General features: G+C 39.7%; 1 protein-coding gene across 1 annotated transcript; it reads right to left on the bottom strand.

The window, feature by feature from the left end:
* Positions 1-888: 888 nt before the first annotated feature.
* On the bottom strand, positions 889-1,371 carry LOC101137799 (developmental pluripotency-associated protein 3-like). The gene has a single exon (XM_055357396.2). The coding sequence runs from the start codon at positions 1,369-1,371 to the stop codon at positions 889-891; it is 483 nt and encodes a 160-aa protein (XP_055213371.2).
* Between the last annotated feature and the right edge of the window lie 12,397 nt (positions 1,372-13,768).

Genomic DNA, 13,768 nt, shown 5'->3' with positions numbered 1-13,768 from the left:
TAAAAATGGTTAAAAAGGCACATTTTAGGTATTATATATTTTATCACAACAAAAAAATAAAATATAAAGATATCATCCAGAAGAATTGTGCTTCATTTAACAAACAGAAGATACTCCCAATCTTAATCAGTTGATGTTAGACAGGAAAATGGGAAGGCAAAGGTGATTGGCTGTGATGTTTCAGATTCATCAGAAAAACTAGGGTTTTTACATTCAACTAAATATGATAATTAGGTCATTTGCAAGAATGGAGCCTGCTTGCATGAACTTTCATCTTTCAACAATGACAGCAGAAAGAGGAATAATAGACACTGGTTGCTAACTAATGCCCCTTACCTTTTTTGCATCTTCAGTAGTTGTAGCAGGAAATAAAAGCTTGTCTTTCTTTTTAACTTTTTTTTTTTAAAGGTACTCAAATGCCAACTTTATTGTTTCTATATAAACTCCTTTTTGTACTGAAAACTGTAAAAATAACAAAGTTTGCTGTGATTGCAATCCAAAATTTTGAAAGACAGAAAATCTAATTACTATGCTATAGCCAAACTACCTAATGCTTTCTTTATCCACAAGTAACTTTGCTTCAATTTCTTGATGTTGGGTTTCATCTCATTGACTTTGGGCTTCTAAGAAACATGGGAATACTTATGTCGTCTTGGCTTCTTTGGGTCAAATCAAACAGTAGAGCTAAAGTTATTCAAATACATTCAAATTACACAGATCCCTTATAAATTACTAGTATCATAGCGGGAAGAAAAAGATACAAGAAGAAAAATACATCCTAGAACTCATTATCAAAAGTATTGGTGTATAGTCTATACTAGCATAGAGTAGCTTTCTTAATCTGCTATATAAAATTACCAGCAAGAAAAAAAGGTGCAAGAATAAGGTTTATGGCTGAAGTGGCTTGGTGTCATAATTCCCTATTCTAGCATTCTCAGAAGGATCCCATCTGTTAAACAAGCAGAAACTGCAGGGACATCTGAATGGTCTTGATTCCTTCTTAACTCCCTTAAGCCCAGTGTTTCTTAGTATTCTTTCATGCGTATGAACTCCGCCGAGTAACATGTATCTGAATCTTGCCATCCTCTCTCTCTGCACAGACAGCAATGTTCTTACTCCTCTCCTCCTGTAAAGCAAGTCATCTGTGATTTCCCTGAGGATTGTTGCTCTTGTAGACTGTTCATAGAGTGAACATTCCGGTACAGGGGAAGGGGATTCGTTACTAGCATTGACAGTCAAGTTACTAAGGTTTTTTATCAATGTCTCGGAGCAGATTTGAGAGGCCCCTGAATCGTCCTGGGAATTTTCTTCGGTGAGCATTTGTGAAGACTCTGGGATGGAGGTTGGATTAAACTTCTGTGGTGGGTCCATCAGCATCTTGACACAACACTAAGCTTCTCTTGGATCTTTGAAACCTTGCAGAAACTGATGACGGAGCCTCAAATTGCTATAAGGTAGCCCAGAAAGAGACTGAGAACCAGAGCTCCAACCTCTTTTTAACTTTTTAAGCTCTGCCAGTCTTGCTTGGCTTAACTGTTGAGATTCTTCATTTCCCTGTAATGTTCTTCATGTAGTCAACATGAATTTACTCAAGTTTGAGTAGATGTGATGGTCAGTGGTTTTGTGCAGGTTATTCTGTTTGCTCTTCTAGATAGATTCATTCTCAGCCCTTCTCTGTTTTATTCTCTGCTTCAGGAGGAGATAATTATGGGCTGCATCACCTTGGCTCCATCACTGTCTGGCTTCTAGCACAGTTTGGCCATGGAGAGGTAGCAACAGGAGATGAAGCAAGCAGGAGGAGAGTGCTCTGAGCATTCTCTGGATGCTCCCTGCCTCACCATGGTTTTGGCATGGCTGGGATACTCTATCTCCCACTACTGCACCTGCAGGGCAGTATAGACTCCCTTGACTATAGATCTCACTGCACCTGGAAACACCATTTCTCTTTCTTATCCATTCAAGCTTAGGGGAAGTAACAGCCCCAATGCTGCTAGTCCCTAGGTATTCCTTGATGCTTATTGTTTTCCTTAACCGTGCCCAAATCCTTGACACAGTTCTTTCATTTCATCCTCCTCAATTAACCCTTTGAGCATGTCATTCAGTTCCTTCCAAGACATTGACTTACAGAGACATTCGTATGCCACCAACACTGGCTTTTCTGATGGTCCTACTTCCCTAATAAATGCTGATATGCCCAGAGAGAAGAGTTTAAAAGGCCAGGTTGTCATTGATGGCTTGATATCCACATGTCCTAAATTCACTGACTATACGTAAAGCATTTATCACAGTGCCTGGCCCATAGTAAGCATTCAATAAGAATTATTGTTGTTGTATGATCATTATAATAACCAGAGAATGGCAACCATTGTCTTTTTTTATTCACTAAAGGGATGAACTTCATTTAACTGCTGACATTTTATTTCATTGTTATTGGGGGCTTAATACATGCCAGGCCACTTAGTGGCTTTACCTCATTTAATCATAGCTCAGAGCAGTGCTATGAGGTAAGTACTAGAGAATTATTATTTCTGTCTGGCAGATGAGGATACCAAAGCTTAGAGAAGTTATGTGATTTGCCCAAGATCACACTGAGGTAAGTGGTGAAGCTGAAATATGAACACAGGCTGCTGGCTCTAGAACCTGTGTTCTTCTCAAGACATCCACAGCCTGCCAACATAAGATGAGCGTGGTCCCTTTCTTCTTGGAGGTGAAGAGGAAAACAAGCCTTAAACAAGTAATTACAAATATGATGCATCTTACTGGGCAAATCGAATGTCATCCAGAGAAAGTGACATTTAAGCTGAGAACTGAGGGAATGAGGCAGACACAAGAGATGGTCTGCCTTTCACCTGCAGATTTGGGAGCAAGTTGGGGAAGGGCTGTCCATGTTTCTTCTTGGATTGTCGCAGCAACACTTAGCATCTTGCTCTGAACAAAGTCTACCATCAGCGAATGTTTCTTGACTCTATTGAAATAAAGATACTTAATTTCTCCCCTATGGATGACTACTTCTGGTGGAAATCTTCCTTAATAATCGCTTGTAAATCAAAGTCTTCACAGTGCCTTGTAAGGTCCCAGAACCAAACTTGCCTCCCGGTTACCTGTGACACCTACTAATTTCAACAGAAGCGACATGTGTTTACTTGAAGGGAGAATTTGGTTGACAGGATATTGCATAGCACTTAATGACAATTCCATCCCCTTCAAATACACAGTTAGTATCTCTAATCATTGTTTAAGAAGATTACATGTCACATGAATTAGAGGTTGTGGAGTCGGAGCCACCTCCACTGTCTGATTGTTGTACGTTCCTTATCCTCTTTTCCAGTTACTTTCCTTCTCAGATTAACACCATGTTATTATTTTTTCTGGCACCTGGTTTTCCAGGTTTAAAAAAAGAAGAACTATAGCACAAGATATATATATATATATTTATATATATATATATGTTTGTATATATTTGATTGAAATTACTTTATAATTAGATTGTAGGGAGAAAATCATTGCCAAACATTGCTCCCTGAAGATCTTTCCTCATTGGAAGCATTGTCAGTCCAAAAGAGTTCAGCTGGGGTCTGTCTGCTGTGAGCCCCAGAGACTCATTCTGGCCTCATGCACCTGTTCTTTATTTTCCTAGAACCATGCTCAGGAAGGAAATGTTGCCTCCTGTTTAGGCTGTGGTCTGGGATCTGTGAATCATCTGGATATCCCTCTGCATGTTAAAAAGTATTTCAAGCAAAAAACATGTAAGTGTTTAGTGGCTGGCAGCAGCAGGCTATAGGCTGAGATGTATCAAAACAAAAGCATTTATCAAACTTTCTAATAATGCTCTTATCTACACCAACATCATTTGCTTTGTTTTTTCTTCTTTGCATTTCTTCTCTATCTCCTCCACTCACATTGCATGATAGAAAAAGTACTAAATGAAGGGTTTGGAAACTCAAGTTCTGGATTCAGTTCTGCTACTGACCTTAGTACCAGACACAAGTCATTGAATTTCTCTTGGGCCTGACTCCTTCTTTTGTTCAAGAAGTATTTGTTGAAAACCTACTTTAAAAGCTACTTTACCTGGGATTCAGAAGTGAAGAAAACCTACATAGTTTCTGCTGTCATAGGATCCTTACTGGCAGTCCAGTAGGAAAATGAGACATGACCACAAAAAGACAGAAACTCAGACTTGTGTTGTGAAGTCAGATATTTGTCTATAAGTCTGTGGCTTCCTTGTCTATAAAATGGGCATGGCTGGGTGTGGTGGCTCACGCCTGTAATTCCTGCACTTTGGGAGCCCGAGGCAGGCTTATCATCTGAGGTCAGGAGCTCAAGACCAGCCTGGGCCAACATAGTAAAACCCCATCTCTACTAAAAATACAAAAATTAGCCAAGCATGGTGGTGCATGCATATAATCCCAGCTACTCGGGAGGCTGAGGTAGGAGAATTGCTTAAATCCAGGAGGCAGAGGCTGCGGTGAGCCAAGATGGTGCCACTGTACTCCAGCCTGGGCAACAGAGTGAGACTTTGTCTCAAAAAAAAAAAAAAAATAAATAAATAAATAAATAAATAAATGAAATGGGTATAGCATTAGATATGCTATATTTCCCAATCATTAAAGCATTATTTAAAATGCAGCATCTGCAAAGGAACTAGAATACCCAAAATAATTTTTAAAAAGAACAAACTTAATGGAGTTATACTATCTGATTTTAGGACTTACTAGAAAAGCTAGAAAATCAGGACAGTGTGGTAGTGGCACAAAGACAGGTATGTGGATTAATGCAGCAGAGTTGAGAGTCCAGAAATAGACCTACACTAACATAGTCAATTGAGTTTTGATAAAGTGCCAAGGTAAGAAAAGAACAGCCATCAATAAATTATACTGGAATAACTGGATCTCTATATTAAGAAAGGTACCTTGACCTTTTCCTCACAGCATACACAAAATTTCACTCAAAACAGATCGTAGACCTAAATCTCAGAGCCAATACTATAAACCTTGTAGAATAACATATAGTAAAAAATCTTTGTAACCTTGGATTAGGGCAAGTTTCTTACGTAATAGATTACAAAAAGCATGAACTGTAAAAGAGAAATTGATAAATTGGGCTTCATAAAGAGTTAAAACATTAGCTTGTCAAAAGACACAATTCAGAAAATGAAAAGCTAAGCCATTAAGAGAAAATATTTGTAAAATATATATCTAACAAAGGATTTGTATCCAGATAACATTAATTTCTCTTACAACTTAAGAAAACAATCCAATAATATAATGAGAAAAATATTTGAATAGACAATGCACAAAAGAAAATACATGAACTGTCAAAAATCACATGAAAAAATGCTTAGCATCATTAGTAATTAGAGAACTGCAACTTAAAACCACAATGGGAGACCACTACACCCACACTAGAATAGTTAAGGTTAAAAATACTGGCAATAATAAGTGTTGGTGAGGCTATAGAGCAACTAGAAATCTCATACGCTGCTGTTGGCAATGGAAAACAATACAGATGTTTCAAAAAAAGAAGCTTCTTAAAATGTTAAACATACACTTACCACCCAGTAATTCCACTCTTAGGTATTACCCAACAGAAATGAGAAAATATGCCCACTGAAAGACATACATGAATGTTCATAATATCATTCCATAATAACACCGAACTGGAAACAATCTGAATGGCCATCAACTGATATATAGATAAAAAGAAAATGGTGATATACAGTTAAATATTAACAACTAAAAGGAATGGAGTTGATGGCGCTACAGGGCACAATACCCCCAAAATTTGACTGTAGGAGACCAGAATATACTACCTCAAAATATGCCTTTTTGGCATAAGGATTATTTGAGCTGATTCTTCTGGGAAACAGCAGACACAGGAGAAGCTCTGAAAATGAGAGTAGAGGTTACCCTTTTGTAAGAGAAATGTACATCTATAAAGGAACTCTCCATTTGTAAGATTGTCTCCCTCTCTGTACCAGGAGGAAAGGATGGTAGATCACTAGACACTCTTGCCAATGGAGAAGGCATAGGCTTAAATCTGTACAACAAATCTAAACCTCGTTTACGGGGCTTTTCCTGGCCAGCTCCCCATAACTAGGCATTTCCCACACCCTTCTTTCTTTATTTCAGGGGACATGGTACATGACTGTAGTCTCAAGTGTAAGCAAGCTTTTGAGATCTACTCTGGCGATTTTATTCACTTTTCCCTGAGTATCTTCCACATATGCGTAAGGTATACATGTGATTAATCTTCTGTTTGTTTTTCTCTTATTAATCTGTTTTTTGTTACAAGGGTCTGTCCCAATTAAGAACTCATGAAGGGTAGAGGAAAAATTATTTTTCCTCCTCTATAGAGTACTGATGCAACAATGTGGATGAATTTTAAAGGCACCAGGCTAAGTGAAAGAAGCCAAAAACAAAATACCATGTATAGTACTGTATGATTCCATTTACCTGAAATCGTTGTAGGGCTTTCTCCTTAGTTCAGCTAAGAGCCGGGTCATTATCACACGACCATGAAATATTAGGCCCACAGACACTTTGAAGGGTGAGAAAAATGGAATTTATTGGGTGAAAAGGAAAAAAAGGGCAAACAGCAGAGTGAGAGTCCTGCTAGTAAAGGGTTCTGCCTCACAGATTGAATCCCGGGTTCCACCCAGGAAGAAGAAAGGCCAGGCTCCTCCCCCTGCAAATGGCAGGAACTTCCCAAGGCTTCACCCCAGTGCGCACTCCTCCCGGGGCGCAGGCCGGTTGGAGTCTCTCTGGGGATCCCTTCCCACCTGGCTGTCTCAAAATATTTAATGAAAATCCTAAAAAGACAAAACTAAAGGGACAATAAATTGTTTTTTTCCTGGGGCTGGGGATATGGACAGGAGTTGAATGCAAAGGGGCCTGAGGACAATTTCGGGGTTATGGCAGTGTTCCAAAATGTGATTGTGGTGATGGTGGCATGACTATTTTCATTTACTAAAATCCATTCACACTTTAAATTGGTGAAGTTTATTGTATATAAATTATTCTTCAATAAAGCTGTAAACAATGTTAATTCAAAATAAATACACACTTGGAGCTTACAGAAAGTAATTCTACAAAGCAAGACTTTGGCAGTTTCAGAGGCCCAAGGAGAAGTTAGGAAGCAATACGGTAGGAGAATTTTTGAGGTTCATCCCAGAGAAACTTCAATTCATAATGGAACCCCAGAAATCCTAAGCCACATAGCACTTGAGTTGGGACACCCTGTCTGGAAACAGGCAGAAATGTCAGGCACAGAAATAGGTTTCTTATCACTCACGTAGAAATCTCAGTCAGAGGCCACAGGCTGTGGCTTCAGTGCTTTATCTGGCTAGATAAATCCTTACGGGTTTCTCCTCATCTGCTCTCTGGAGCCCTGGGGGTGAGAGGGTGGAAGTGTGGAGCAGCCTAGCCTCCCTGGCTGGGTTTGACCCACTGACATGGAAGGTGTTCTTTCAACGGTGGGATTTCTGCAGCCCTCTAGTTGCTCATACTGCTGCTGCTGCTGGAACTTCATGTTTTCCATTTCCAACTTCTATCCAGGACATTGACATTTCCTGTGGTGCTGGTTTCTCAAGCATCAGCATCCCACACAGTAGAGAGCCAGGTTTACTTCTCTTAGGAGACACCCTGGGCCTGAGCTTGGCTCTCCTCCCCAATCCCTTGATTCCAGGCTCTGGTCTCCCAATTTTCTTCCCTTTCAGCATTCAGTTAGCTGCTACCTCTCCTGTGAGGTGTTGGTGAAGAACATGATTTCTCCTTAAAACTCTCCCTATCTGAACAGGCATGTTAGACTCTCACTCATGGCCTCCTTCCACATCCTTAGAATCCTAATATCACAAATTATCGGACTCCAAAAAGACTTTACAGAGAATCTAGATCTGACATTTCCAGAATATCTTCCTCAGAACTGAAGGGTATGAATAGATGGTCAGTGGAAAATAGATTCCGTTATTAAATGCATCTAGAAAATGCCAATCAAACATGTTTCTCCATACTGTGTATTAAACACACTTTGGGTATTTTTTTTGCATAAATTTATGGGGTATGAGTGTAATTTTGTGACATGCATAGATTGCATAGTGGTGAAGTCAAGGCTTCTAGGGCATCTATCACCCAAATAACATGTATTATACACATTAAGTAATCTCTCATCATCCACCCCTCTCCCATCCCATCACCCCTCCAAATCTCCATTGTCTACCTTTCCACACCCTATATCCATGTCGATATTCACACCTTAATAATGAGCATGATGACAAGGAAGAGGGATGGTGAAGTGTGGGGGATATGATGTACAGAGTTTGGTTAGAGAAACATTTTTTCTTCTTTCAGATTATAGAACAGCAATAGAAATATATGTCAAGTAGAAATATTCTGCCAACCATATCTGTAACTACATATGTAATTTTCAATGTTTTAGTAGCCACATTTAAAAAGTAAAAAGAAACACGTAAACCTAACTTTTTATATAAATTTTATTTATTTATAAATAGGCTTCATTTTTTGGTTCTAGGTTCAATTTTCTGCAAAATTGAATAGAAAGTACTGACAGTCCCCATATACCCCTTTCCGCCAACACGCCCAGCCTCCCCTTCTATCCCAAATTTAATAATGTATTTAACCCAATCTACAAAATGCTTATTATTCCAACATTAATCAACATAAAAATTATTAGTGAGACACTTTAAATTTTCCTTGTATGTTGCTTTAGTTTTTACATTTTAAAATGTGACCCTGGCCACATTTCAAGTGCTCAATAGCTAAATGTGTCTAGCGACTACCTGTGAGTGCAGGTCTAGAGTGCCAGTTGTTCCAAGGATTGTGCTTTATGAAATGCTGATCTAGTCACACCCTCTGGTGATACAGATGAAGCTGTAGAGCCCTGAAAGCTTGAAGTGATTTTGCTGAGTTACAGACCCAAGTCATGTCAGAGCTGAGATCAGCACACCAGTTTTCTGATCTGTACAGGTAGTTCTTTCCACTACACCATGATGCAAAAACACATATCTTTTTCTTTGTGGAAGGGAGAATTCCAACTTGCTTCCTTTGCCCCACAGAAGACCCTTCTATTCCTTCTGAATTGAATTGAATTGGAATGGAGCCTAGTTCAACCACAAATCAGGGCTGAGTTTGCAGTAACTGTGCACAGCCTTTCAATCTACCGTGTGCTTCTTGGAATCTCTGTGCTGTCTTTTCTTCTTAGGATTTGCACAGTATCCACTGATTGTGTTTCCTATTCACATCAGAGGCTCTTTCAGGACATAGTGCATTGGGATCCCTAGCCACGGAATTGCTGTGATGGTCCCTGGGCACTTGGGCCCTGGAATGAGGAGTCTTCCATTCATCATTTATTCAACAAATCTTACTGAACACGCACCATCTGCCAGATCTTGTTCTTGGTGCTAGGGACAAATAAATGAACAAATGAAATCCTTGGACTCTGAAATTTAGATTCTAGTGGCAGGAGAAAGATTAAAACACACACACATGTATTTATATATAAACTTTCAGTCTGTCAGATGGCAGTAAGTGTTGTTGAGAGAAGATAAGACAAAATAAGGGGAAAGGGGAATAAGGAATAGAGGCAGGTTTAAGAGTGAGGGATTCCTTTGTTCTCTAATCATGGTGTTCATTGATGGAAAAGTGGAGTGATTTAAGGAAAATATTCTTCTTAGCTTATATACAATTTGTATTTAAATGCCTTCAACTCCTTTGTGAACATGTGGGTCCTCTTAAATAAATAATGAGAATATTAACAGCTAAGGCACATGTTATTCATGTGGCACTGTGCTGAGCCATGGCATTTGACAATTTAATGAGAAATGGAGCGTTTATGCTATCTGAGTACTCATTTTCCACGTCTCTGTAGTTAATAGGTGTTAGGAAAGTAAAAATTGTCATGAGCTGGCCCTTTATTAAAATCAGTCTCCATTCAAATGTCTATTCCTGTTTGATCCATCATATTTTCTGACCAGTGGGCCAGTCACCCCTGTTGGCCATAGTCTCATTAATTGTCAGATATTTACCACATGATACTGTACATTGAAAATATAAAGCAGAAGGACTGCAAAGGGAAAAAGCACAATTTGCTAAACATTTAGAATTTCATGAAGTTGATGAAAGTGATGGAGGAGAGCTACTAGAACTATTTGCAAGCCAATGGCAAACAAGGATTTGACATGACTCAACCTGTTAACAATTGAAGAAAACAATGATGGGAACAGTGACAAGTGCTTCAAAAGGGAGAATCCAATACCAAAGCAATAGGTTATTGCTCCAAACTAATTTATTTGTTGAATTTTTTTCTGAGAATAACTGTGCAGTTGAAATTTTAAACTAAATTTGGTTAAATGTAAGAGAGTTTTATAATTGGTGTAATTTTTAGTTCATTTTTCAAGAAAACGTCCCAATAACACCTACTTTTTCCAAATGATATTTTGGTGCATTTATTTTAAGTGGCCCTAGAGGCCAGGTGCAGTGGCTCATTCCTGGAATCACAGCACTTTGGGAGGCCAAGACTGGAGGATGGCTTGAGGCCAAGTGTTAGAGACCAGCCTGGGTAACATGAGGAGACCTCGTCTCTAAAAACGTAAAAAACAATTAGTAAGGGATGATGGCGCTCACCTGAAGTCCCAGCTATTCAGGAGGCTGAGGTGGGAGGATCCCTTAAACTCAGGAGTTTGAGTTGCAGCAAGATATGATTGCACCACTGTACTCCAGCCTGGGTAACAGAGCAAGACCCTGTCTCAATCAATCAATGAATGTGGCAATTTCCAGGTACCAGTTACCCTTAAATGACAGGAAATGGCCTTCCTGTGCTAATAGTATCTACACTTTTCAGGTGAAGAAACTGAGATATGAAGATCTTAAGTAATTTGCTCAAGGTCATAACCAGTATGAGGTGGAGGCTAACAGCAACATAGCCAACCTGAATCAAGATATCTCCACTACACAACACTGCCTCCTAGAGGGATCACATTTGTTTTGCTTATTCTTGACCATGCTCAACATCAAAGTCTTGCATTAAAAGATGTTTAGTACCCATTTCTTGTGGACCTCACAGGTAGAAATGATTCTACCTTAAATATTTCAGTTCAAGATGGTTTTAAGTAGTAAATGAATACATTGTACATTGTCCATTGTCTCGCCATCATATTTTATACAGTCTCAAAGGTTTGAAGTCTAAACTTCCTAACTGCTAGTTAAAATCTATTATCTTTGTGTTTGCTTAACTTCTGCAGGACATATCAGGGAAGTTAAACATGTCTGTTATAAATGTTGGGTACCTAATTGCCTTACCTTATAGCTGAGCCAGAAGGCAGACGCTAAATAAAGAAAACCTCCTGGCTCACAATGACATACTGTCTTTGTACATCTTTCAAGCAGAGGAAAGATAACGGCCATGTATGAGTTTAGTCAAGACTGCTGATTTGCAGTCTCTTCAGGAAATTGTAGTGTTTCCGAGGACAATATTCCTAGTCAAAATAGATTAAGCCTGAAGCCAAAATGATGACCACAGTCAAAGTTAATAATACTGTATGTTTGGTTGGAAACAACTGGAAGAAAAATAAGTTATCATAGCAGACAGTCTGCCCTATAATCCTCCTTTATTCTCAGGTCCTTGTCACCAGTGGAATGGTAGAAAATAAAGTTTTCTCTTTGAGGAGTTTGTATTTGTAGACAGACAATAAAAACCATTTACTCTGATCAAATGGAGTCTAGGGTTAGAGGGGCCTAAGTATGTTTTAGAGGAAAACTGGCCCTTTACTCACCCAGTTTCAAGTTTTTGAAGAATACAGGATACTCCTGTAACATTCTCCTGGATGCAGAAGGAGGATGTACTGCTCTCTGGTAGTGGAGGCTAAGCCACCTTGACAGAGGAGACAGGAAACTAAGGCTTCTCTTAAAGATGGGGGCTATCAAGATTAGTAAACCACCAGCAATCGACTTCTGGGTATAAACCCAAAAGAATTACAAGCAGAGGCCGGATGCAGTGGCTCACACTTGTAATCCCAGCACTTTGGGAGGCCAAGGCAGGTGGATCACTTGAGGTCAGGAGTTCAAGACCAGCTTGGTCAACACAGTGAAACCCCATCTCTATTAAAAATACAAAAATTAGCCGGGCATGGTGGCAGGCACCTGTAATCCCAGCTACTCAGGAGGCTGAGGCAGGAGAATCACTTGAACTCAGGAGGCAGAGGTTGCAATGAGCCAAGATCACACCACTGCATTCCAGCCTGGGCAACAAAGTGAGACTGTCTCAAAAAAAAAAAAAAAAAAAAAAAAAAAAATTACAAGCAGAGAATCCAAGAGACATTTGTACTCCTATATTTGCAGGAGCACTGTTCATAACAGCCAAAAGATGGAAGCACCCCAAGTGTCCATGTGTAGATGAATGGAGAAACAAATGTGGCCTATGCACGCAATGGAATATTAGCCTTAAAAAGGATAAAAATTCTGACCTGTGCTACACCATGGATGAAACTTGAGGATATTATGCTAATGAAATAAGCCAATCACAAAGGATAAATACTGTATGATTTTACTTTTATGAAGTATCTAGAGTAGTCAAATTCCCAGAGACAGACAGAAAGAAGACTGCTGGTTTCCAAGGATGAGAAGGGGAAGGGGCCATGGGAATTTCTGCTTAATGAGTGCAGAGTTTTAGTCTGGAAAGATAAAAAAAAAAGTTCTGGGGATCGATGGTGGTGACGATAACACAACAATGTGAATGTACTTAATGCCATTGAACTGTACACTTAAATTGATTAAAACGGTAAATCTTATGCTGTTGAAAAAAAGACTAGTAAGCCAAAGAGTGGTGAGAATGGGGCTATTGGAGATGACAATGGTGAAGGAGATGAGAAGGAGCAGTGAAATACATCTTTAGATATGTTGAGAAACATATCTTTAGATAAGATTTCCCAACCATGTTATGATAAGAAAATGAGTCAGGCCCAGTGGCTCACACCTGTAATCCCACCCCTTTGGGAGGCTGAGGCAGATGGATTGCTTGAGCCCAGGAGTTCGAAGTCAGCCTGGGCAACATGGTGAAACCCTATCTCTACAAAAAATACAAAAAATTAACCAGGCTTGGTGGCGTATACCTGTAGTCCCAGCTACTCAGGAGGCTGAGGTGGGAGAATCACTTGAGCCCAGGAGGTCGAGGCTACAGTGAGCCATGATTGTGGCACTGCATTCCAGCCTGGGTGAAAAAAAAAAAAAAAGTAAAGGGAAATCTTATCAGGCGATAATTGTACTAATTCATTGAGTGCTTACCAATTATCAAGGATTAATTAGGCTAAGGGCCTTGCATTATGCATTAACTCATTTTTTCTTCACAATAGCCCCATGGGGATGGGTGCTACTATTATATCCTTTTGAGATTTAGCAGGATTAACCATCTGTCTGAGGCATGGAGTTGATGAGTGCCAACAGAGCCAGGAGTTGAAGCCAGGGTGTCTGCTGAGCCCAGTGGTTCTCAAACATGTGTGCACCGGAATCTCCTGGAGGGATTGGGAAACCACACATTGCTGGACCTAATCCCCAGACTATCTGAGTCACTAGATCTGGGGCAGGGGTCAAGGATTTGCATTTCTAACAAGTTCCCCAGTAATGCTCATGTTGCTGGTTGGGGACCACACTTGGAGAATTAGTGAACTAGCGTGTGCTCTTAACTGCTGCAAAGTAATAGCAGAAGGAAGGACTTGCTCTATACGGAAGGAACCTGGGACAATGGCATGGGGTAAATTGAT

This window comes from Gorilla gorilla, chromosome 10 (assembly GCF_029281585.2).
Source record: "Gorilla gorilla gorilla isolate KB3781 chromosome 10, NHGRI_mGorGor1-v2.1_pri, whole genome shotgun sequence".
NCBI classification, from domain to species: Eukaryota; Metazoa; Chordata; class Mammalia; order Primates; family Hominidae; genus Gorilla; species Gorilla gorilla.
This window is presented reverse-complemented; position numbering and strand designations above follow the sequence as displayed.